The 26,065-nt window shown below is 45.2% G+C and overlaps 3 protein-coding genes across 5 annotated transcripts; 1 reads left to right on the forward strand and 2 right to left on the reverse strand.

Annotated features, from left to right (window-relative positions):
• Window positions 1-10,677: 10,677 nt before the first annotated feature.
• Window positions 10,678-12,340, forward strand: zgc:153704 (Lipocalin-like). Of its 2 annotated transcripts, none has more exons than XM_018691735.2 (6): window positions 10,678-10,850; window positions 11,159-11,298; window positions 11,382-11,461; window positions 11,624-11,737; window positions 11,839-11,940; window positions 12,042-12,340. In XM_018691735.2, exons 1-6 carry the CDS (start codon window positions 10,758-10,760, stop codon window positions 12,059-12,061), a joined length of 549 nt encoding a protein of 182 aa, XP_018547251.1. In that variant the 5' UTR covers window positions 10,678-10,757; the 3' UTR covers window positions 12,062-12,340. The 2 variants fall into 2 exon arrangements, with proteins under 2 accessions (XP_018547251.1, XP_018547252.1); XM_018691736.2 differs by having other exon boundaries at window positions 10,679-10,850; window positions 11,382-11,455.
• A 637-nt stretch (window positions 12,341-12,977) lies between these two features.
• On the reverse strand, window positions 12,978-22,820 carry LOC108893579 (zinc finger Y-chromosomal protein 1). Of its 2 annotated transcripts, XM_018691728.2 has the most exons (8): window positions 22,355-22,820; window positions 20,014-20,110; window positions 19,405-19,719; window positions 17,861-18,010; window positions 17,578-17,706; window positions 17,351-17,485; window positions 17,044-17,187; window positions 12,978-15,928 (listed from the first exon to the last, which is right to left on the reverse strand). In XM_018691728.2, the coding sequence occupies exons 2-8, from the start codon at window positions 20,078-20,080 to the stop codon at window positions 14,628-14,630; spliced, it is 2,241 nt and encodes a 746-aa protein (XP_018547244.1). In that variant the 5' UTR covers window positions 20,081-20,110; window positions 22,355-22,820; the 3' UTR covers window positions 12,978-14,627. The 2 variants fall into 2 exon arrangements, with proteins under 2 accessions (XP_018547244.1, XP_018547245.1); XM_018691729.2 differs by lacking the exon at window positions 17,351-17,485 and having other exon boundaries at window positions 22,355-22,819.
• Window positions 22,821-23,581: 761 nt separating this feature from the next.
• On the reverse strand, window positions 23,582-25,281 carry LOC108893583 (diamine acetyltransferase 1). Its single transcript, XM_018691737.2, has 6 exons — window positions 25,041-25,281; window positions 24,853-24,904; window positions 24,645-24,725; window positions 24,449-24,550; window positions 24,286-24,326; window positions 23,582-24,166 (listed from the first exon to the last, which is right to left on the reverse strand). Exons 1-6 carry the CDS (start codon window positions 25,104-25,106, stop codon window positions 23,999-24,001), a joined length of 510 nt encoding a protein of 169 aa, XP_018547253.1. The 5' UTR covers window positions 25,107-25,281; the 3' UTR covers window positions 23,582-23,998.
• Between the last annotated feature and the right edge of the window lie 784 nt (window positions 25,282-26,065).

Raw genomic sequence — 26,065 nt, forward strand, 5'->3', positions numbered from 1 at the left:
TTGTTTACTGTTATGACTGATACAATCTGGTTTTCCCCTGTATTTACAGAATATTTTTCTCAGCAGTGCTCTGCGTTATTGATTTTTTAATCTAATGATGTTTGTCCATTGTTTTCTCATGGTGTAAGTGGTGCTCCTTTTACACTGCCCAGACCTACCAATTTAAAGACATACAGAGGTTGCTTCTGTCAATAACCAGTTACAGGTGTTATTTATTTATCATTAGATGACGGAAAATCCTACCCTTTGTAATATATCATATTTGAATATTACAATTAATAAATATTTCTCTTATACTTCCTATAGTACAATACAAACAGCAAACTAAACAGGGTATATACTCTGCTGTGATGTTTCCCTCCATACACTTCCCATTATTTCCCATCATCAATTCTCATAATGCACATCGATCAAACTGTTTAAATCAATAAATGTCCTCCATTTAAATCACTCAACTGAAAGGTTTATTTGGTGTCTCTGCTTCCCCGTATTTCTGTGCCAGTGGCCCCAGAGGCTGTTGGTTGGTATGAATGGTCTATCCTCTGGTGCCACCCTCAGGGCAATATGTGCATTTTCCCCCAGTAGTGCAATCTAGAGGCACAGCTGTTGTAAAGAGATTATATAATCTCAGTTGAATTTAAAAAAAAAAAAAAAAAAAAAAAAAAACTTTTGTTGTAATATTTTACATTAGTGTCCAATGTGTTATGAAGCGCCTTGGCGCTGAAAAAGGGAGGACTCAAAGATGCGGATTCACCAGGGCGTTTTATTGTCCAAAGAAAACAAGGAGCCAAAAGGGCTGGGGAAGAACACAAAGAGGCCGCCAAAAGAGCGGTGGGTCTGGCAGGGTCTGGGTCCGTGACCAGAGCGGGGCCCGGGGAATAGCGCAGGTAGAAGGCAGACGAGGGAAGCCGGGAGGACGGGCTGGAGCTCGAGAGCCAGGACGACCAGGCAGGGACCAGGGGAACAGGAGGAACGACACAGGAGAGACCACGTGAGCGACCTGGAGCACAGGGAGAGCACACAAGAGCGACAGGGCGAGGAAACAGCCAGGGACCCAAGGGAGGCACAGCGGTGTGGAAACACGCTAGGGACGAGAAACGGGGGAGCAGCAGGAGGAGTTAGAACAGCCTGGAGCTTCTGGCATGATCAGTGGTGAACTGCAATGAAGAACTCGCGAGGAAGGGAAAACAGAGGGCAGGTTAAATAGGGAGAGCTGGGCAACACCCGTGGTGCGGGCTTGTCCGGATGTGTGGCGTGGAACTCCCTTATTAATGCCGGATCCAGGATAGCAGCGGTGGGAACCCAGCTGCGCTCCTCCGGCCCATACCCCTCCCAATCCACCAGGTACTGGAAGCCCCGCCCCCTCCGCCGGACATGAAGGAGGCGGTTGATAGTATATGCCGGCGCTCCGTCGATGATCTGCGGAGGGGGCGGAGCGGGGGCCGGAGGTTGCAGTGGGTCGCCGAGGTGGGGCTTGAGCTGGGACACATGGAAGACGGGGTGGACCTTCATGGAGGGGGGAAGGTCCAGCTTGAGGACCACCGGATTGACCACCTCCAGGATGCGGAAAGGGCCGATGTACCGGGGAGCTAGTTTCCTGGAGGTGGCCTGCAGGGGGAGGTTCCTGGTGGACAGCCACACTGACTGTCCAATCTGGTACTGGGGAGCCAGGGTCCGGTGGCGATCAGCGGTCCGGCGGTTCTGTTCGGTGGTCCGGAGGAGCGCCTGGCGAGTCCGACGCCAGGTGCGGCGGCAGCGGCGGAGGTGATGCTGAACGGACGGGACCGCGATCTCCTCCTCCTGGGCCGGGAACAGTGGGGGCAGGTAACCTAGTGAGGCTTCGAAGGGGGAGAGGCCGGTGGCAGCAGAGGTGTGGGTGTTGTGGGCGTATTCAACCCAGGGAAGCTGCTCCGACCAGGAGGAGGGATCCGCTGCACAGACACACCTGAGCGTGGACTCGAGGTGTTGATTTGCCCGCTCGGTCTGCCCGTTGGTCTGGGGATGGTAGCCCGAGGAAAGGCTCACTGTGGCTCCCAGCGCCCGGCAGAAGGCCCTCCAGACCCGGGAGGTGAACTGGGGTCCGCGGTCCGCGGTCCAAGGGGATACCATGGAGACGAAACACATGGGTGACGAGGAGTTGGGCTGTCTCGGAGGCTGAGGGGAGCTTGGGGAGAGGGACAAAATGAACAGATTTAGAAAAGCGATCGATGATGGTGAGGATGATGGTGTTACCATGGGAGCGGGGCAAACCAGAAACAAAGTCCAAGGCTATGTGAGACCAGGGTCTGGAGGGCACGGGCAGGGGGCGCAGGAGTCCAGCCGGTGGGCGGTGTGAGGCCTTTCCCCGGACACAGACCGAGCAGGCTGCCACGAAACGCTGAGCATCCTCTTCAATAGTGGGCCACCAGAAGAACCGCCGGAGGAGATGCAGGGTCCGGGAGAGTCCGGGGTGACAGGACCGGCGGGAGGAGTGAGCCCACTGGAGGACGGCGGAACGGGCTACCTGGGGAACAAAAGCCCGGTTAGGGGGGCCGTTACCTGGGTCAGGGTCCGTGCGGAGTCCCTCCTGGATTTGGCTCTGGAGTTCCCAGGTAACGGCCCCGAGCACCCGGAAGGGCGACACGATGGTGGCTGGAGAGGGTATGTCCTCGTCGGGAGAGTGCTGGCGGGACAGCGCATCAGGCTTAGCGTTGCGGGTTCCTGGTCTGAAAGTCAATATAAAATTAAAACGGGTGAAAAACAGCTGCCAGCGTGCCTGGCGGGAGTTGAGCCGCTTGGCGGACTGGATGTAGGAGAGATTTTTGTGGTCTGTCCACACTACGAATGGCTGTTCCGCCCCCTCTAGCCAGTGTCGCCACTCCTCCAGTGCCAGCTTCACCGCCAGGAGCTCTCTGTTCCCCACATCATAGTTCCGCTCTGCCGGGGACAGTCGGCGGGAGAAGAAGGCGCAGGGGTGGAGCTTGCCATCCTCCTCGGCGCGCTGGGACAGGACGGCCCCCACCCCGGAGTCTGAGGCGTCTACCTCTACTATAAACTGTCTAGAGGGATCAGGCTGGGTCAGGATAGGGGCGGTGGAAAATAGAGTTTTTAGTTTTAGGAACGCCGCCTCAGCCGGGGGAGACCAATGAAAGGGCTTAGCAGGAGAGGTGAGCTGGGTGAGCGGGGAGGCGAGCTGGCTATAGTTCCGGATGAACCTCCGGTAAGGGTTAGCGAAGCCCAGGAACTGTTGGAGCTTGCGCCGGGTGGAGGGACGGGGCCACTCCACCACCGCCTTGACCTTCTCGGGGTCGGCCAGGATTTGTCCTGGACCCACACAGAACCCCAGGAAGCTGACGGTGGTGGAGTGGAAGAGGCACTTCTCAGCTGATTCTCCAGGAGCCGCTGGAGAACAGAGCGGACATGGACCTGGTGGGCTTCAAGGGTGGGGGAAAACACGAGGATATCGTCAAGGTACACGAAGACGAAGTGATTGAGGAAGTCCCGGAGGACGTCATTAATCAGGTGCTGGAACACCGCGGGCGCGTTGGTTAAGCCGAAGGGCATCACGAGATACTCGAAGTGGCCGAGGGGGGTATTAAACCCCGTTTTCCACTCGTCCCCCTCCAGAATTCGGACCAGATGGTATGCGTTACGCAGGTCTAGTTTAGTGATTCAGGAGGGGGAGCGGGTACTTATTGCGCACGGTGATGCGGTTCAAACCCCGGAAGTCTATGCATGGCCGAAGAGAGCCGTCCTTCTTCCCCACGAAGAAGAACCCGGCCCCCAGAGGAGAAGAAGAGGGCCGGATGAGACCCGCGGCGAGAGACTCTCGGATATACTGCTCCATTGACTCCCTCTCGGGCCGCGACAAGCTGTACAGCTTGCTGGAGGGGAATGACGCGCCCGGGAGGAGGTCAATGGAGCAGTCGTACGGCCGGTGAGGGGGGAGTGACGTGGCGCGGTGCTTGCAGAAGACGGGTGCGAGGTCGTGATACTCGGGGGGCACAGAACTGAGGTCGGAGGGATCCGGGACTGGAGCGGCCACGCCAGGCGCCGGTGGAAGCGCCGACTGTAAACAGACAGCGTGGCACATGGCGCTCCAGCCCAGCACCCGACCCCCCGCCAGTCTATGTGGGGATTGTGGAGCTGGAACCAAGGGAACCACAGGATCACCGAAGTGGAGGAAGTGGAGAGGATAAAACAAAAACAAAAAAAAAACGGAGGTGTTCGCGGTGATTGCCAGAAACTATAACTTCTAGAGGAGGAGTGTAATGGGTGACGTGGGCAAGGCGGTGACCATCAAGTGCGGTGACGACTAGGGGGACTTCCAGGGGTTCGGGGGGGTATGCGATTCTTAGCGCACCAGGCCGCCTCCACAAAGTTCCCATCAGCTCCGGAGTCTAGAAGAGCAGAGACACATAAAGAAGACTGGGCAAAATTAATAGTGAGAGGCAGGACCAACCAGGATTTATTCTTACTTAGAGTATTGCTCACCACTAACCTCGGCACTAGGGGTAAGCCCGGCCTTTTGGGCGGACCGGGCAGGCAGACATGAAATGACCAGGGGCACCACAGTAAATGCACCGACCTTCCCTGACCCGTGACTCTCTCCCCTCCGGGGTGAGGCGTGCCCTGCCCAGCTGCATGGGCTCACAGGGGTCGGGGGATAATCCACGCTCCCCGTCAGGGGCCGTGGAAGACCGGAGACGCCGAGGAGGGGGGGGCCGGTGGAGCCGGCCGACTGCTGGAGGTGGCGTGCCTCTCCCTCCGCCTCCACAAAGTTCCCATCAGCTCCGGAGTCTAGAAGAGCAGAGACACATAAAGAAGACTGGGCAAAATTAATAGTGAGAGGCAGGACCAACCAGGATTTATTCTTACTTAGAGTATTGCTCACCACTAACCTCGGCACTAGGGGTAAGCCCGGCCTTTTGGGCGGACCGGGCAGGCAGACATGAAATGACCAGGGGCACCACAGTAAATGCACCGACCTTCCCTGACCCGTGACTCTCTCCCCTCCGGGGTGAGGCGTGCCCTGCCCAGCTGCATGGGCTCACAGGGGTCGGGGGATAATCCACGCTCCCCGTCAGGGGCCGTGGAAGACCGGAGACGCCGAGGAGGGGGGGGCCGGTGGAGCCGGCCGACTGCTGGAGGTGGCGTGCCTCTCCCTCCGCCTCTCCCGGAGGCGGTTGTCCAGGCGCACCGCGAGGGATACGAGGGCGTCCAGCGTCGGCGGTTCGTCCCGGGCGGCGAGCTCATCCTTGAGCCGCTCGGCGAGTCCCCGAATGAAGATGCCCCGAAGGGCGGATTCGTCCCACCCGGTCTCCGCAGCCAGGATCCGGAACTCCACCGCGTAGTCTGCCACCGACCGGGTCCCCCTAAGAGAGGGCGAGGAGGCGCTGGGCGACATTGCCGGCGTGGTCGGGCAAGTCAAACACCGCACGGAACAGAGTCAGGAAGTCGTTGAGGGAGCGAGTGCTCCAGGGTCTCTGGGAACCCTCTGCCTCTGCCCAGGCGAGGGCGCGTCCCTGTAGCAGCCCGACCACATAGCTGATCTTTTTGTGCTCGGTGTCATAACACAGCGGCTTGAGGGCGAAGACGTTTTGGCACTGGAGCAGGAAGCCTCGACAATTCCCCAGGGTGCCGTCGTAGACCTCGGGGTGAGGTAGGCGGGGTTCAGGGGAGCGTGAAGCAGTGGCCACGGCCGGGAGAACCGCCGCGGCAGCGGACAGCTCGTTGAGCTTCGTGTGGAGGTGTTGGTTCTCAGTCTGCAGCAGGGAGAGGGCCTGCTCATGCTGGCGAAGGCAAGCGCTCTGCTGTAGGATGAATTCTCTCAGGTCCACCCCGGTGGGATTGTCCGCTGAGTCCATTCTGTTGGCCAGTTCTTCTGTTATGAAGCGCCTTGGCGCTGAAAAAGGGAGGACTCAAAGATGCGGATTCACCAGGGCGTTTTATTGTCCAAAGAAAACAAGGAGCCAAAAGGGCTGGGGAAGAACACAAAGAGGCCGCCGAAAGAGCGGTGGGTCTGGCAGGGTCTGGGTCCGTGACTAGAGCGGGGCCCGGGGAATAGCGCAGGTAGAAGGCAGACGAGGGAAGCCGGGAGGACGGGCTGGAGCTCGAGAGCCAGGACGACCAGGCAGGGACCAGGGGAACAGGAGGAACGACACAGGAGAGACCACGTGAGCGACCTGGAGCACAGGGAGAGCACACAAGAGAGACAGGGCGAGGAAACAGCCAGGGACCCAAGGGAGGCACAGCGGTGTGGAAACACGCTAGGGACGAGAAACGGGGGAGCAGCTGGAGGAGTTAGAACAGCCTGGAGCTTCTGGCATGATCAGTGGTGAACTGCAATGAAGAACTGGCGAGGAAGGGAAAACAGAGGGCAGGTTAAATAGGGAGAGTGGTGAGGGGAAAGTGGAGACAGGTGTGGGAGGCTGCGCAGGTGTGACTGGTCGTCGCTACTCAGAGAACTCAACCTCCGGCTCCGCCTCCCAGCCTGCAGCAAACGAGAAAAGAACACAAAACAGAAAATAATCCCTGAACCCACCCCGATGCGGCCCCAGCTGCCGCATCATGACAGTACCCCCCCCTTAACGACTGCCTCTCGGCAGTCGCCAATGTCAGCTGGGCAACACCCGTGGTCCGGGCTTGTCCGGATGTGTGGCGTGGAACTCCCTTATTAAGCTGCCGCATCATGACACAATGACCCAACTACACACCAAAGATGTTGCAGCTTGATTACAGCTGTACACACCAACAAAATAAATTTGACAAAATGACAAGAGTAACCCTATGATTTATAAGTCAGTGGTCACCCATGTACATTTATATTTATAAATATATTATACTGCTGTTTATATTTTAAACACTGAGTGAACATACTGCATTATGTTAGAGTTCACTTAGTGTAATTACTATAGACAGAGTTTGGTGAGTGACACACTGATTAATATCTGGACCATACATGTGATACAGTTGCTATAAGTGTGTTGCATTCACTACCCCAGATAGTTGGGTAATCTCAGAGGCACCAAATACATTAATGCAAAAGTAGGTCATATTAATAATGCCACACAACTCCATTATCAAATTCTCTGAGTATGGAAAATCATCTCACAAGTATGAAACCATCCCTGCCTCAAAATGTATTTATTTCTCATTATTGTTTCCCATGTAAATAACCTACAGCCAAATTTCATTAGTTGATGTTATTGTTTAGTTTTATAAACTTTGTTAGTCGTGCTTCATTACTGGCAGAGCCTAAAAATGATGGTACCAGTTTGTCTCTCGGACACTGTGGTTCACAGTGAGACACTGCATTTAACTGATCAGACTACAGTGGTACCCGTATTAGTCCCCAAAGAATGGTTCCTAATGATTTTGGTGGACATATGATGGTTCTTTAAGCCTCACAATCAGCTGAAAATGTCTTTAATTTAGATTTAATTTCCTGTTGGATATTGATGGCACAGTGACTGTTATTTTTCACTGAGCCTTTCCGCTGGCATTGACATGAAATTTCTCTTGTCATCCCTGAGCTTTCCTCTAGCTCCATCCTCAGGCCAACATATCACCCCTATCAACTACAAATCTCATTCTCTAAACAGCAGATTCAGCACATTAAACTTTGACTTATATAAATCCAGGCACATACTTCTTGTTCCACCCTGAGGCCAAACTATTTTTATAGCTTTCCTGGTGAAGCTGTAAAGGTATAAAAGTTAATTACTACATGTGCTTTCTTTTTCTCTTGCCGTCTGTGTGCATACACTACATGTAGCATGTGTGTCTATGTGTGTGTGGTGCATGTGTGTGTGTGTGTGTGTGCGTTCCTTTCCACATAGTGCAGATGTCTCAGCTTAGAGACTGCGATTGCTTTGGGCAATGGGCTGTTAACAAAATATTCAGCCCAATTTTCTCTGTGATGATTTACAGCGTTATTGATAGCTGAAGCAATTCAATGGGAAGTTTCAGTTATTCATGAAATTTTAAAAGTCAGATAAAGTGAGACAACTCCTACATCACTTTTTCCAGGTGCTGTGCCAATGTTACACATTCCAAAATTAATGTCGCCATCACATATCATTCAGACTGTAATTATGACAAACCAAGTGAGAGTAAGAGAATTTCTGACAGCTACAATTTGTCTCACTTAGTGAAAAGAATTACAGGAGTATCTACAAGTTGGTGGGAAAATGGCTGAAAAGCCACCATCGCTAGCTGTTACATTGATACTGAATATCAACTCTAACACAACTAACACACGAGAAGGGGCTACATTGTTTGTCAGTATCTGGTTTCAGTTGTTAGTGAATTTTTACAGATATGTAACACAAGTGCTTATTTAGGCTTTTTATGTGGTGTGACAACAAGACTAACGTGGAGGTACACTCTTGGAATAATGTGTCAGTGCTCCCGAGTTATAACAGGAGGATTTGTCATTTTCCTCATTCGGCATGAACTAGCAGGAACTGTTAACTTTCTGCTACACTACCTTTGCAATGTAAAATTAGTGCATTTCTGCAGTAGGTTTTTTGCGTGTTTGACGCCGTCTTTATAAATGTGCAAATGTGAAACATTTCTCTGGCACATCATTACTTAAAATATTTGTTTTCTGGGAGCAAAAGACATACCTGTTTAAACTGGTAAGGTATGTAGGTCGGAGGAATCTTTGCACTGTGGCATGTGTCTGCCTGCACTGGTCTGCGTCCAACTCATTACACTAATTCATCTAATCAGCGCTGCTGGATTCATATTTGAATCCGTGCAGCGGAGACAGGATCCTGCAGAGAGTCGAGAGCTCAGTCTTGTAACCAACCTACATGAAAGTGACAAAGACATCAGAATTACAGACAAACCTAATTGTTCTGAAAAGGTTTTAAACTGTGCAGTTTAATTCAGCTCATTATCTTTGTACAAGGGATCATGCATCCAAAAACTTAGCAGTACAAAAGTGCACTCCAGTATACTTCAGTCATGGTAGTTTGACCAAACATTCAACGTACGCTGTGGCTCCTGGCAGAAATCATTTCTTGGTCTATGGGTGACGGATAACTTCATCCAGTCTGCTGTTGGTTTTGGCTCCTCTGTTGTTGTTGTTGTTTTGCTTCAATTCATCAGTGATGGTTCTGGGCCAGGACAGCCAGCAGGGAGAGGAGCCAGGCAGGAGCAGCAGAGCTGGAGGAAATAGATGACCAGATGATTTTAAAACCAGATATCTCTGATAATAAAGGCTAAGAACAGCTACAGTTGACTCTTGACCTTTGTAACATGTTACATTTTCACAAGGTCAGACAACATCAGCATGAACTGAAACATGTGTTCAGTCATAGACTACTATTGTGTAGAAGTGAAAGCAGATCAGAGTGAATGGAGCCAATGTTTAGTGTTTAGGTTAACCAACATGTAGTGAAATTATCTTGAAATACAGTAGCTGCTGCTGGCCTGTGACCAGCACTTAGCAGTAGCACAGGCTTTAAGCAACAGCCAGTATCTTAACATGGATAGCATTTGGTTAGCAGCAGCAACAGATAGTGTGAGAGCAGTGGCAGTTAGATGTATGGAGATAATGGGGACACTATTTATGTACCCCTCTTTGTTATGAGAATAGTCTTTAGGTCAGCGAGATCAGCAGATCTCATTTTTAAACTTTGGAAAGTACAAGCAGTTAGGACTTGAAGTGAAGTGTGTGGGTAATTGGCTCTTGAGGAAAAATATAACTTTTTGAGAGGTTAGCAGCTACTGCAGTGTCAAATAACAAAAACCAGGTGGAATAATCTCAGCTGTCTGTTTCTGATGCTTTCGATCATATCACATGATACTTATCAGCATGTGAAGTCAAATTATACTCCATCTATACTCCAGTTTTACCTCCATGCTTTTAATTGATATACTGAGTGACTCCAATTTTGCTCAATCTGCTGATGAAGGTCATGTGATGTGCTCAAAAGCTCCACAAGAGTGAGATTGTGAGATTGTTGACCTTGTTTGTTCTCTTATTTACTGTGAGGGAGCCACAAGCTTTGTACAAAATAAGTCATTATTTTCATCCCTCTCAATAATTTGAGTAATTCTAAAACAAATGAGGGATGTGAAGTATGAACAAAAGTATCTAAACCTATAGAGGATACACTATAGTGTCCCAGGAAAGCATTTCAATTCACCACATGGTGTTGCATGATTAGGAATCCAATCTGCAAGGGCATTTGTGTTGTCTCTTGTTTTACTATCGCAACTGCTGACAGATGAATTTGATTCTGTGGTCTCTGCCACAGAAAGCACTGGAGCGCAGCTACAGCTTTGTTTACCACTTTTGGTTCCTGTTCTTTTAGAGCTAATGCCCACACGTGGGTAGCTGCATAATGAAACGGCATCATCAAATAACTGAGCTTTCCAACTCTAACACTGTGACAGACAGGATGTCACATCTACCCATTGTTATTCAGGTTATATGGTTTCTTGGCATGTTTCTCCTGCCTGTCGTCCACTGTTGTGCATTCACTTCTCACACGGTTGATTGAATTCTGCCCTGGCAGGACTAAAAGCTTGCCTTGTGGCTGTGGAAACTCTAAGTGTGTTTGTCTGAAGCTTCACGTGTTTGAACCCATCCCAGCTCCAGGGTTTGGGTGGGTGTATGTGTGGGTGTGTGTGTGTGCGTTGGCAGGGAGGGAAAAGGTAATCACGCTCCACTATATAAAGGGGCTTCGACAACAGACCTCCAGATCTTCATCTGCGCTCCTGTCCATCATCATTCCTGCAGCTGACCCTGCTCCTCACTAACCATGACTTTACTGCTGACAGTGCTGGGAGCTGTGCTCTGCTCCTTGACGGTTTCTTCTGAGGTCATGCCTCAGGCAGACTTCGATGCACAGGGGGTAAGGCACACAACTGGGTGAACTATTATCTTTTTGTGTGTGTTTGTCACAATTTAGATGTATTGTGCCTAAATGCATTTTGTTTAATTCCTTCTCACAACTGAGTCAGCTGAAGCCTGCTGAAACACACACCGCAGAAATATGAACACAGAGATTGAAGATTAAGTAAACCTTTCCTGCTGTTTAAACTTCAATGACTCTATCCTCTACAGTACCTCCATATGGTTATTGTTTAAAAGAGTGTTACTGTGAGTATATACAGTGTTTTTGTTTTATTTCTGCTATTCCCAACCTGTGTGTACCCACAGATGGCAGGGAAGTGGTACCTGATTGGATTTGCCACTAATGCCCAGTGGTTCGTAAACCGCAGAGCCAGCATGAAAATGGGCACGACCATGTTCACCCCAACTGCCGAAGGGGACCTGGACATGTCATACGCCAGTCTCAAGTGAGTGTGAGGAGAGGACAGACAGAGAGAGAGAGGAGATCAGTGATCACACAGCTAATCATGTTTCAACGGTGTCTTTGCAGCACTGATGGTTCTTGTTGGAGACTGAACAACCTGGCTAAGAAGAGCGACGTTCCTGGAAAGTTCACATACTCAAGTGAGCGTGAGTTCACCCCCCCCCCCCCCCCCCACACACACACACACACCTCCCCCAACACTCACATAGTAACAGCACAAACACATAGAGGCATGCATGCAACAATCACAGTTAATCCATCAGCAATGTTTCTGCTTCCACATGATATATTTTTCTAACATCTGCCAGGCTGGGGGAATGAGAATGACATGCGCATGGTTGAAGTGAAGTATGACGAGTATGCTCTGACTCACACCATCAAGACCAAGGGGGGTACTGCCACTGTTGTCAACAAACTATATGGTAAAGTCATCATTTGCCACAATGTCACACTGTCCAATTAGTGTAAGTGTGTGCAGGCAGTTCTGTTGGCAGTAGCAGATTAACACACTGTGTTTTGACAGGCCGTGGACAAGACCTCGGTGCTGATATGCTGGAGAAGTTCAGGCAGTTCTCCTTGGAGACTGGCATCCTGCCTGAAAATATTGCTTTCCTTCCAAAAAATGGTATTTTTTTATGGAGAAGTTTTAGGTAAAATAATCCACGATTAAGAGTGATGTCATACACTGATCACCTTAACTCTTTCCTCTTTTCTCTCCTTCTTTAGAGGAGTGCCCCGCTGCCTAGTTTTCTGCCTGGTCATCATATGTCAGCGATGCGGTCTGAAGACTTTAATCTTTGTTAATATTCAAAATCTATCAAGGTCACTGCCAAGAACTGAGACAGTATCATTTTTAAGTTTACTTACTCTGCTCTTTCAAATGTTTTAAGCTCATAATACCATTTAACATGCTGTAAAGCCTGGTTTCAACATACATTGCTTTTATCTACCTACAGTTTTAACTAAGCACCATCTTTAAAGATCGCCTCCAGGCGTGTTTGTGACATAAAGTGCTCTGCCTTGAATTATGTGTCTGATGTGGTTTTTCCACAATAGCCTTAAAAGCGACAAAAATGCAAGTATTGTTAATGTCAAAGATTTAGCCACTGGACACAAGGCGTTGCCTACATCACAGAAAAATCTACACTCAGTGTGTTGTGCCGTGGAGGCTTCAAGTTTTCAAATCACAAGTTGCTGATGCTGAACCACAACTTATATCACAAAATCAGGCTTGTGTATACTCATCTTAAAGGTTCCTTGTGGCGTTTTTTGTCATCTTGTAGCTCTATGAAGTTGTTGCTTCCATATGTAGGCTGACATTAGTCTCATGCACAACACGATACACAGTCCTGCCCATGGTTTCACACTATTCCACTGATCTACGGGAAAAAGCACAGAGACAGACAGCAATTTGCCAAACAAAGGCAGGAAATAAGAAGACAGTAACACTGAATGTAAACATCACTTTTGCTTGTTTACAATAACTCCACAAGGCACCTCGAGCTCAGACAGAAGCTGAGCAGAGAATTTCTAAATCTTCCACATCTTCTACTGTCAAACTCTGCACATACAGTCAAACATCTGAGAGAGGGAACAATAAGCGAAACACATTTTTGAGCAGAAGAGGACTTAAACAATGTGAGCAAATACAAGACAAAGGGCTAAAATACTTTGCTTTTATTACTTTTTTAACAAATACGTTGAAGTACATCCATAACAACACAGTTCAGATTTCCTTTTTATCAAGTGTTTACATCTACACGCTTTGTACAGATTTGTATACAAAACAATAATTTACGTCCCATAGAAGTCTAGTTACACTTAACTATACAACAACTTGTAAATGAAATAAATATAAAAACAGAAATAATCACAGGTGATAACAAAAATGTAAAAAGCCATAGTACAAGTACACCACCAGCACCTGTCTTCTGAAGTTGCATCTAAAAAGATATACATTTTCCCTTTCTACTGGCAAAAGTACATCTGTGTTGGCGAAAACAAAGAGTTCAGTCGTAGTTTCAGAACAGAAGCACCAGATATACTGTACGATTCCTATTTAGGCCAGACAGTTATACTGGGACACTGATGTGAAATTTTTTTTAACCCAGCCTAATATTGGTATCATACTGATGCTTGCAGATAGATTTTTCTGTGATTGAACAGATATCATGTCAATTCATATGGAAAAAAAAAAGGTTTGTTCATAGAAACCATCTGTACGAACAGCTTGTCACCAGTTAATGTTGAAAACAAACATTTTCTCATCATATCGACTGTCTTTTTCAAATTAATGGGATTTCACTCCCCAGGTAGCATACTGGATTAAAAATACTGTCAGTCAGTGCTTCATCTGCTGTTTTGGGCACTTGTTCTGAACAACTTACAGTACACTTACTGACTTAAAACAAAAATATCAGACATGTATGTGATAATCCAGTGATGGGGTAATGTTCGCATCGAGATACAGGTGCATATGTGAACTTTTATTCACTACCAGGACACATCCACTACTTCACTGTGTATTTTGTGTAAATTCAATGATCACAGACCCCTGCTGACGAAACTAAGGATGATTGTATCTTTTTTCTGGGTGCTGTACACCGCCGGCCTTGTGTTTTTGTTAACACAAAAAAAGCATTATGTTACAGAGTGGTGGGGTCAGAGCACCAGGAAGCACAACAGATGCTTTTGTGTCACTCTCTCTCCGTCTCTCTCTCGCTCTCTCTCTCTCTCTCTCACACACACACACACACACACACACACACACACACACAATTACCAGACATGACTTGATTACTGCATTTATCATGATCTTTACCGAGATGGCAAGTGCTACTGGGAACAGGTTGCTAATCCTTACTGCTGTGTTTAGTACATTTTAACAAAATGACGCAAACGTTTAGCAAATTACACTTCAGTTTTGAGACAAATAATTAGGACCATTGTAACTGAGAACTGATTGCTGCCTGCAAAAATCAAAAAAGTGTATCTACAAAGAGACATCTGCACAATCTGCCATGCACACCGTCACCAGCAAGGGACATGCAGTTAAAAGTGCAAGTCTACAGAGGGGTTCTGTTGCTATCTCTGACAGAGCATTAATGTTATGTACATGTGTATACATTTCTGAACAAACATTAGGCTGAGGATCAAAAAAGAGCAAAACAACAGAACAGACTAAGTGCAGCACGCACACACACCACATTATTTTAATGTGAACGTTGCTGTGCTGAGGGTGCAGTGATTGGGGTGTGATGTTTGCTTCAACATTGTTCTTTGCAGTGGCACAGTTTATTGGCTCGGTCAGAGTCACTCTGCCTGCACCACGTCCTTGTGGTGGCGCATGATATGCTGGTTCTTCTCCGATGGTCGACGGAAGCCTTTCGAACAGATCTCGCAGCGGTGTGGGTAGTCTTTTGTGTGAATGGAAATCACGTGTCGCTTGAAACCCGAAGCGTCCCCGGTGCTGTAGTCACAGTACTGGCACTGGTAAATTCTCCTTTCTTTCTGTCCCTTGCCAATAACTACAGTCACACTGCTGGCTAAGCTGGCTGCGCTGACTCTAGCAGGAGGGCCGGAGCCACTGGACCCACTAGGCGCAGATTTTTTAGGTGTCGCAACAGAAGTGTGCGTCTCTGTCCTCTTACCCTCACTCTTTTCAGGAGAGGCCTGTTGCTCCTTCGTGTGGACAGACAAGATATGGCGACTGAGAACAAAAGGGTCTGCAATTTTAAAGTTGCAGTGTCGGCACTGATGGAGTTTCTTGGTGCGGTGGGATACTGAGTGCTTCTTCAGTTCAGACGGCCGGTGGAAACCTTTCCCACAGACAGCACATTTGTGTGGATAGTCCTTGGTGTGAACAGATATGATATGGCGTTTCAGGTCACTGGAGTTGGAACTTTTGTGATCACAGTGGGCACAATGGTGGGTCTTATTCTCCTCATGTGTTAGTCCGTGTTGCATTAACTCCTCCTCCTCTGCAAAGGTCTGGAAACAGCGCTCACATTTGTATGGCATCTCTTTGCTATGCTTAGTCTTGATGTGTGTCTTGAGATTAGAGGAATCGGCCGACTTGTAGTCGCAGTACAGGCAGGAGTACGGCTTCTCACCCGTGTGTGTGCGCATGTGTTTCTTCAACTCAGAAGGGTGTCGAAAGCCTTTTCCACATTCCACACAGATGTGGGGGAAACTTTTACTGTGAACAGCCAACAAGTGCCGATTGAGCAGTCCTTGCTCAGCAGTTTCATAGTCACAGAACTTGCATTTATGCATCTTGGTGGGCGGTGGAGGCGGCTGGCTCTTGGGCTCTCGGTGGTGGTGCTGCAGTCTGTGAGAGAACAGCGCCGCCTGCTGGTGGAACTCCTTGCCGCACATATCACACTCGAAAGGAGCCTTGCTGCTCAGAGCATGCACCTCCATGTGGTTGTGGAGGCTGGCTTTCTTGTTGGTGGTGAAATCACAGTCTGTACACTGGTACTTTTTCCTGGTCAGAACATCCTGGTGATGATTCTTGGTGTGGCGTTTCAGGAAACCTCGTGACTTGAACTTTTTACCACAAAGCATGCAGGGGTAAACTGTCAGAGGCTGACCATATGGACCGATGATGATGGCTGGAGAGGATAATGACAAGAGGAAGAAGGTGAAGACAACATGGCCACAGTGTTTGTCAAGTAAACTTTTTTGGCATCTTTGCGTTGATTATGTTTTTTAAATCCATTCATTCATTTTAAAAAGGCAAGAAGCTCCATATTATTTACCATATCTGGCCTAGATTTTAATTTATGTAAAAATACAAATGTATCAATAAATACAGCCACATCATAAATTCTTTGTGTAAAGTGTTCTGTGACTATACTGACAACACAAGTGGGACTTGGGACTTGAGGATAAAAGATTTATGCCATCTGGATTAAAGGAACATATTAAAATTGAAAACCAAAATCAGAAAAATGAAAAAACAATAACTAAGAAAACTAGAGCACAGCAGCACAAAACATAGACCAGATTTTAGAGGTCCTCGGTATTAGAATCAGCACAAATGTCTTTTACTTAAGTAGTACAAGTTTACAGACATGGCCCTACAGTTTATTAAATCAAAGTTCTTTCATGAATTCTACCATGGTGATTTTTTTCAAAACCGTAACTTTTGAGCAGTTTTCTTTTTGCTCCACTTGACAGTGAAAGGTAAATTATGAACTATTTGTCCGCATGATGTAATTGTCAGACAGGAACACACAATAAACTGGTGATAAGCCTGTGCAAAGGACATAAGTCAAGTGTAACTGCTGCTACAAGGCATAGAGGGACTGGAGACAAACAGGTTTACACAGTGTACCAATACACAGGCTTGCTGACACATCACTACGCGAAAAGGTCATATTGTATACAGCTTTTGGTTGTATTCATGACTGACAGTGAATAACATAAGATTCCTGTCACACCATTATTACAATGCAGGGGCATCTTCAAAATATTTGTCTGCACAATCACCGGGATAAAATGCTTGACACAAAGGGCAAATGACAAAACAAATAAGCCTTTTCAAAAAAAAAACAAAAACTGCCATTTGAAACAAATGCAGCGTTTTGCTTTTTTTTGTTTTTCCTATAAATTTGAGTTCAGCAGTTTTCACTGCTGGTTAGACTGCAAATTTAAAATAATTTTGGGCTACTGAGTAAAAATATTATCAACTTATTCAAATCCATATTCTTTGTGTTGCCCTTACCCGTCTGAACCTGTCGCGGCTCTGACCGTCTCTTGTTCTTGTTGCGTTGTCTATTGATTTCGTCAACCCCGTCTGATTCATCAATGTGCAGCAGTGCACTGGCTGCACCGTTGCGGTTTTCACAACTCTCACTATCCTCCGCACCTGTGAGAGCAACAGAATTGTTTTTAACAAAAAAAAACACAAAAAAACAAAAAAAAAACAAAGCCAGCATCTGTAAAGCTTTAGCCAAGACACTCAGAGACGTGGTTGATGCACAGGCTTCCAGTGTTGTTTTAAAAGCAATTTAATAGACAGGGGTGCTGACCATAAGCAGCTGCCCAGGCCACAGGCATGAAGTCCTTGCTTAGAGACACGCTGTCATACGAGCGGTCGTGAGTTACTGGCTCTTCGCCTCCTACCACCACCTCCATATATACCTCATCAGTCACCTTGGACCCACCTGTAGATGAGCCCAACATGTACAAAACCAAAAAACTACTTAAGTTTAGTTTTATGACACTCATCCCCACTCCTTAGATGTAGACAACTCACCGTGGTTTCCTTGATTGTGATGAGAATCGCCGACCGACATGTAAACCATCTTCTCTCTGAGCGTTTGGCCTGAAGACTCTGTTAGCGCCACACTTTCTGTGTCTCCATCGCTGATGTCAACCGACTCTCCTGCAGAATAAAAACAACTTTTAAATCCTGTGGGAAACCCTCGAACATTTTCAGATCAAATACAGAACATGTTACAATTAGCCAATAACCTCCAGAAAGTTCTTCTAATCAGGAATACAATTCACAGAAAACAAGACAGCTAACTGCTACTCACCCATGTCATCCTCTCCAGAATCAGCCTTGAAGATGTACACCTTTATCACCTCCTGCCCATCCTCATCCTTCTCCACTTCCTGGTCCTCCACGGCCCCCTCCACCGTTACCTCTGTACCATCCTCAGACACCATTTTACCAGCTTCATCCACTAGCAAGAGAGACACACGTTACCTTTCATTAAAGATGTGTGGGGTCTGCCAGCCATAAGCTGGTGACTGTCAATTCTGATCAATTAATACTGTTTTTCTGAATACTCAATAACAGTTACTGTCAACTCTGGTATCTACTACCATTAAATGTCCTAAAAATTAATGGTTTAGAAGTTGTTCCAGTTTAAAAATCCTACAGGCAATCTAAACAGAGTTTCAATTACCCCATTTCAAACTATCCTTAATCTCAAGCACCCCACAACCTCTTAAATGTAATCAGTAAACCTTTACTAAAGCATCAGTGGCAAAAGACAATCTATAAGCTTGTGCACACTGAGTTTAGATTAACTTCCATCACATCATAAATGGTAATGATCCAAGTACCACTTTAGGTACTCAGACAAGAAAAATGTACAGTGGGGCAGAAAGTGCTGCAATTATTGCAGTGAAAGGAAACTAGCTTCTTGAACTAATTATGTGGTCATGCATAAGATATGTTTGAAATTTGACATTTATAATTTGGTACAGTCTGAAGTATTTAGAAACTCTATAGTTGCACAGAACTTTCTGCAGAAACCAGACTCAATATTTTGAGTGTTACAATTTAATCTTACTTAGACCAACAAAAATCAACAAGACACAGAAACTGTAGATGAAATTTTGGCTAAATTTGGTACATTTACGTTTTCTAACATTAGACTTAATTAATGAGCGCTCTTGATATATAAATAAATATTAAATAAGTTAAACAGCTAATGTACAAGAGCTAAACATTTGACAAAACTTAAAAAAACAACAACATTAAAATCAGTCTACATCGTAAACTGGTCAAAATCATTTTAAACCCACTACTAGCACTTTTTTAAATTTTGGAATGTAAACACTGCACACATTATTCACATAAGGCTTCATTTACACTTGGCATTTTAAATCCAGATGAGATTTAAGACACTTGAATTTACACTCAGCCACATATATGCATCTCAGGTGATAATGCACCTGAAACATGCCAAAAATGCCAGAAAAGCAACTTCTGCAGTGTTACAACAGTTTGGCCAGTGTCAGCTAAAATCTGTCCACAACCTAAACAAATGTGAATAAATTGGCTAATTTCAATGTAATTTTAATAAACCTTTAACTGCAGTAATCAGGACAGAGAAGACAGGCAATGAGTGAATCTCATCTGTATCTGGGAAAAAAAAATCTGTTTCAAACCACCTACAATCAGATTTCAAAGCATCTTGAATGCATTTACTCTCTTTTTTTTTTTCAGATCAGACAGCTACCCAATCCACCCTAGACACATGAAGTGTAAATGTGATCTCTCTGTGACCTCCAGAGGAGCAATGGCACATTTAAATCCAATCTGAGCACTGCAGAGCAGTAAACTTACAGGATATCATTAGATAATCTCCACAGCCATCTTGGTCATCCTCCTGTTGCTCTGGGTCCAGCCCATCTTCAGGGATGTCTCCCATGGCAACACCTTCCTCCTCACCTTCCAGAGCCATTACGCAGGTTTCTACAGCGACATCTTCATCTTCGTCGCAGTGCACATACTCAGAAACCACATCCTCAACAGCATCCTGGATGACAAGCTCCTCTGGGGCAAACCTGTGAACCGCCATGCCTTCCCCCTCGCCTTCTGACACCAACACAGTTTCTTGAAGCTCCACAACAAACTCCTGCCCGCCAGCACCACCCTCATCTGGAAGAAGCAGGATATCCCAGTTAACCAGATAACAGTAAAGAGCAACGGCTTATTGAGTGTGGATGTTTTAAATGTGGTTACGGATTTGCTCCCGATATCATAAATCAATACAAACATCTTATTACAGGAAACATTTTACTTATGTTATTCAAATATTTTAAAGTCATCTGTCTAACCAAAAAATCCCACTTCTCGAAATACCCCAACCACATTTATCAGTACTCACACATACTCACACTCATGCTCTGGGCAAATTAAAAAGCACATATTAATGTAAGCATGGCTAATTACCCGATCCGTGTAATATTATTTTAGGCTCTTCAGAATGTATTGCAAGCCTGGTGACATCCTCATCCATTGTCCTCGCACTGCATTTGTTACTGGACAGCTGAAAACAAATGATAAAAATCTTAGATCTTCAGGGACTAAAATTGTTGGGAAAAGTTAAACAGAGGAACCATGCAAGCAATATCAACAACTGATAGATTAGTTATTGAATATTGTGCTGTCACTAACTTGAATCAGTCTGTCATCTACATCCTCACACATGATCTCATACACATAGAGTATGATGCTTACATAGTAGACATGACAAATGCACTGCAGGTCATCTAAGGCTAAGCCCATTTTCTCACACAATGTCTTAACAGCATAATGGTAAGTATTGACAGTGGTCTTGAAAAAGTTTTCTTTGTGCTGCATGCGCTAGAACTGTGAATTTCACTGTATCTGCACCCACGTGAGCAAACCTCACATTTGTGTTCATGGCCACTGATGTGATTTGAAACTATTTGAATCTTATTAAAGCAAACCAGACCCCACAGATCATCAAACATGATTTTAATATTGTTTGTAAAACTACACAGAGTCAAGGTAAATTCCTTTCCCAGACACAACCAGGAAAAGCTACAATCAGCTTGTTATCCTTTGCTTGTTGAGGAAAACCATGGTGTGTGTGTCTGTTGTTAATTTGATATGATAATGTGATTCACATGATAGAGAGAATACTGGACTGGTGCTGTGCAACCACTTCTGCCTGAATACTGCCTTAACAATTAATATATAGGCATTTTAAAATGACTGTTGTAAAACAGTTGATCCTGTATTAAATGATTTCTGTGGGATTGATAACATTGTGCACACTTGACATTTTCTACTAGTAGTTGACAATTTCTACTCAGAGTTCCAAACCCCAATACTTTTTATTTTGTCACAACAAGCAAGGACTTGTGTACAAACTTTTCAAATAACATCGAGCCCTAATGCAACATATTTAATTGTCAGTTATGTTATTCTTGAGGCTATATTGACTGCTACATGTAACAGCTGATTGTACTTTGTTGCATTTTGTTTTAGCTGCTGCAATGAACAAGTTTAGTCTGTGGAGAGCTTAATTTGTTTTGACATTTTATTCACACAAACAACAAGATAAAGCCGCCTGGTACAAAAACAAAAAACCTGCATTGTAAAGGAGTCCTGCCTCACTGGCAAATCCACTGAAACATAAGGAGGGAGAGGCTCAATAATCAATTAAATTAGTATTAAGAAAATTGATTTTTGCAGGGTTAGCTTGTGTCTGCGGCAAAGCACAGAAAGTGATATGACCAGTGGTATAAGTGCCATGACTGCATCACTACCTCAGCGACCAAAATCAAACAAATATTTCCCCCAACACACTGCATTCATCATGAAGATGAAGGTGAGATAATGTGCGACAGAAACCTCGCTGTCTCATACACAGAAATGGGTACAGAGATGTAAATAGTGGAGTGAACGATGCAGCCGGGGTGCCATTTAATTTCCACTGGATGTACCATCCCCCACCTCCAGGTGAAAAAGATGATAACGGTGTGTGAGCTGCGGTTCACAACGCAGTACACTAGCATGGTGAAAAATGCCGCCAACACATGAAAACCTACTCGGACTGATCGGACTAACCCAGCATCTCATTCATGCACCGCTTAACAGCGTAAAATCCGATGATTAACGGTAGTGTCTTCAACTGACCACTGGAGAAACGTTAGCGCCGATAAAAACGCGACGCAAAGTCCGCCTGTCACAGCCAAAGCACACATTTAGCAACAGCTGACTGTACCGACATACATGCAATAAGATTTAACAAGGAAAGAAAAGGAGGAAGGTTACGCTAGGTCTGCACTGATGAGGCTAGCGGGAGGAGGGCTAAACACACTCCTTTTCCACAACCGATTTTCATTACACCAGCGTCCGCCATTTTGTTAGCTTGGTGTCTGGACGAATGCTAATTTTAACACTTACTGAAAACGCTCATCGGCGGTGAGAAATACCAACTGCGCTTCTGCTGAAGTCTATACGGCACACCGAGTGTTATAATCATATAGAAATTACGTTAGCCAACGACGAGTGGCGTATACAAAAACACATATTTTCAGCAGGACTGGCTAGCTAACCGGATAGGCCTGAATTGCCATTTACGGCCTCTATTGAGGCCCGGGCCTGAGAAGAAAAGGCCCAACCCTTTGCGGCCTCTCGGTGTGAATAAAGAAATAAATTAAAGTATCACATGCATGCAAAAACAAAGAGACACGGACTCGCACAAATGCGAACATAGCTCTGCAAACGGGCGCCCTGAGAGCAAAAATGACCCGCGTACCAGATTGGCGCTGCAGGGATGGCCTCTGTCCGCTTCTCGGCTTCCCAGGCCGCCTGGTTCCCCCAGACTCGGGCAGGATTCAGTCGGGAATTTTGTGTTATTTGGGCGGGCCGGAGAGGAGCAGAGAAGGAGGGGTTAGGGGTTGTTTCTGGAGCTCCGCTGAAAGCAAAGCAGGACGTCTGGAGCCAGATCTTGTCATGCTACAGCCCCCCGCTCCTCCAGCTCCGAGGCCGCCGTCAGCACGACACGTCACAGCCCGAGAGCGGCAGGAAAATGCGGAAGGGTTGCGGTGGAAATCACACCGGCAGGAACCAACAGGCCATGATCTGAAGACCACCGTTCAAACGGGTTATGTCAAATCGTGCACCGTAGTGTTAATTCTAATTAGCTCGTGCCCCGAGGTTAGTGTAGCTAGTAATGGGCTGAGGAGTACTTCAGTTTGCCACACACACCAGAGTCGTATGCAGCGGTGAGTTGGTCAATGAAAGGTGATTAAACTATGACCTCCACATGGAGAGCATTCAAAATTTAAACAAACCGCTTACTAGTTTACAATGTGTGTACATTTTGTCATTGTATCATTTTCATCCTTTGGGTGTATAAACCCAATTGTTTCATGGCAGTCTCATCTGCTTTATCTTTAGTTTAGGCTCTCCCCATACTATAAGGAGTAGGTTTTGTACAAAAAGAACTTTAGATCATAAGTAAAATTCTGGTAAGAAAAAAAGTAAAATAAACAAATAAAATAAAGGTTGTAAGATGGTAGTTATTACAGCAAGATTAAAAAAAAAAACTTTTGATGCAGGCAGAGGTAGAAAGTAAAAGATATTCCACATGCCCATCAACTGTAATTGAATTACAATTATAAGCAGAGTACATTTACTCAGGCACAAATTTTATATCCTTTAATTTTTTCATTTACCTGACAAATTACTATATAACATACAAAGTGATTATAACTCTCAATACATGTATTACACTGAACTAATAGTATGCAAAATAGTTCACATTAGTTCCACTTAAAGTGCCGCTTCCATTATTGCGTTATTTTTCTTGTGATACTGCAAGTGCAACATTTTCAATACATGACTTTTACTTGTAATGGAGTATGTTTACATTTTGGTCTTATTACTTAATTAAAACATCTCTTCCACTGATTTTAAATTACTGGCACATTAGGATTAACATTGTCTCGCAACATGGTATTTGTAAGACTACAACTCAAGATTCATTTTAAAATGGATTTATTGTAATGACAGTAAAAACATGTATATGAAACAAAAACAACCTTTCTGCAAATAATTATTCCAATGTCAGGATTCAGTAAATGGTTATGTGATGATTTATAAGATGGGAATAGTTTAGATTTTTTTGTAACTTTTCTCAAATCTTTGGAGAATTTTACATTTACAGCCCCAATATCTGCCAGCAGTATAGTTAACTTTAGTTTAGTTATTCCTGAAGTTCATTTACTAATCAGCAGAGATTTAAATTTTAGACTGAAATGAGCAAAAGCAGTTTATTATCAAAGGTAACAGTTGATTGGTAAACACAAATGTATTCAGACTGCGCCAAATCACTGACCAAGCAAAACAGGATTGTTGCTATCACCAGCAGTCTGTACAGGTCAATTATCAGTAAACTCTATTTGGCAGACATTTTCAGCAGATCTTGCTTTTCAATCTCAAAAAGACGCCAGCCCTCCTCGGAGGAGAGATCAGCTGCTCCTCTTCGCTTGTAGAACTCTATAGACTTTGTGTTGTTTTCTGCTACGATGAAGTGCATGCTACTGCAGCGAGTCCTCACCGCCGTCTGGGGGGAAAAAAACAAACCAAAACATAAAACACGAGAACAACTGAAGCATTGAGTACAGGTGAAATTAAGTTGAATCTATTAACAGAGAAGCTGTAACTTCACAGTGGTGACCGTACCTCACTCAGAACCTTCAGGATCTGTGAACCAATGCCAAGACCTGTTGCAAGATTAAGTGCAATTAAAACAGTTAATGCATATGAATTAATGTTGCAATACCTTTCCTCTGTAACTTATTAACTTTTACTACCATCATATAACAGCACATGTCAACAACCTTACCACGAAACTCCTGCATGACGAAGAAGTCTTCCAAATACAGGAGCTTTCCAATCCAAGGGTCATATGTGAAGTAGTACATGGCAAAAGCAACCACAGTGTACCCTAGAAGAAAAACACCATGAGTTGAACTTAACAGGAAGGGGAGAAACATGAGTCTTAAATTGAGATGTGCCTTGTGTTGGAGGTATGTTTTTACCATTAGAGCTCTGCTCTTTTGGGACTTCCGCAACCAAGCAGTGGTAGAATGGATGATCCCCAAAGCCGTCTTCAAGTAGCTCTGCAAGTAGGGCATTAATTTTATAAGAAAGTATGAAGACCGAAAGCATTTTTTTTCAAGATCCAGTTAAATATATGTTTAAAATGTATGTTTATAGTTCAACATAGTGTACACGAAACTGAACTACCTTTCTCAGTCAGCATGACCTTCTCCTCCATCTCTTCAAATTTAGCAAGTTCCTAAAAGGCAGAAAGAAACAAGAAAACCAACAAATTAGGAGCTACAATTACAGATATGAGGACAGAGATAATAGATTTGCCATCAAACAGTTAACCTGTTGGCTGCTAAAACACTAGGCATTAACATTTGGCTTACCTTTATGAGTCGCAGGATATCAGACACATCCTTGGGTTCAGCTGTCCGTAATATAAAACTGGCCATTTTCTCTTTTTCCCCTTTTTCCCTTTACTCACTAGTCCTCTGAATGTGAATAAAAGCAAAATTTGTTTCTTCATCCGCTCCTCAGGAGTTCACCCCCCGACAATGAATTTAGAGATCCAGTAGAACTGCATTGGCTGTGTCGCACAGAGTGGTTCAGTGGTTTCAGCAACCTCTCTTTTATGTATCCCCACAGGAGGAATACCTGTTCATTAACTCATATATGGGCAAAATCCGGTTTCTTTTTCTTGCCTGTGGCCTCCTTATCTTTGTGTTGATGACTGCACTTCATTTGAATGTTGTTTAAAAGGTAAATATTAACCAGACCTGGAAAAAAAAAAACAGGACCAGTGCTCATAATGACTGTGTTGCTGGGTAAAGAATAACCCACTTGTGAAAATGAGTGTGGAGTTTTTCCACAAAAACAACATTTAAATCCAAACTGATTGCTATTCAGAGGAGTGCTTCTGATTGTGTATGCTGCTGCTCTGTAAATACTCACACACAGAGACAGTCAAACAATCATTTGCATTGCTGAGATTGAAAAAAAAAATCTTTTCTTGATCTTCCACTTATATAACATGTTGTGCATGGGTTAATCCTCCAATAAAAAGGAAACAAGGAAAATGAACTGGGACTTCGGGTTAACAATAGCCAGGAATGACCAGGTGAGAGATCAGCTCTTGATGTGGCAGCTTAGCGACGAGGCAGTGACATGGTGACATCTTGTGGTGTGATGGTTAACCAGAAAAAACATATTTTAGTGAAATGTTTTCAGACTTTGTCTTGATACTCCGAAACGGCTTGCACAAGATGATATTCTGTCATCTGGTGACGGTCATAAACCCATCGACCCTTGACTGGGTCTAGTGTTCAGTGTCTGTTGTGTAAACAGGATTTGTGCAATTACATTTGGTTCACTTGCTCATGATTATTTTTTCTACTGATACAAAGAAAGAATC

Source organism: Lates calcarifer, linkage group LG20, assembly GCF_001640805.2.
Source record: "Lates calcarifer isolate ASB-BC8 linkage group LG20, TLL_Latcal_v3, whole genome shotgun sequence".
Lineage (NCBI taxonomy): Eukaryota > Metazoa > Chordata > Actinopteri > Centropomidae > Lates > Lates calcarifer.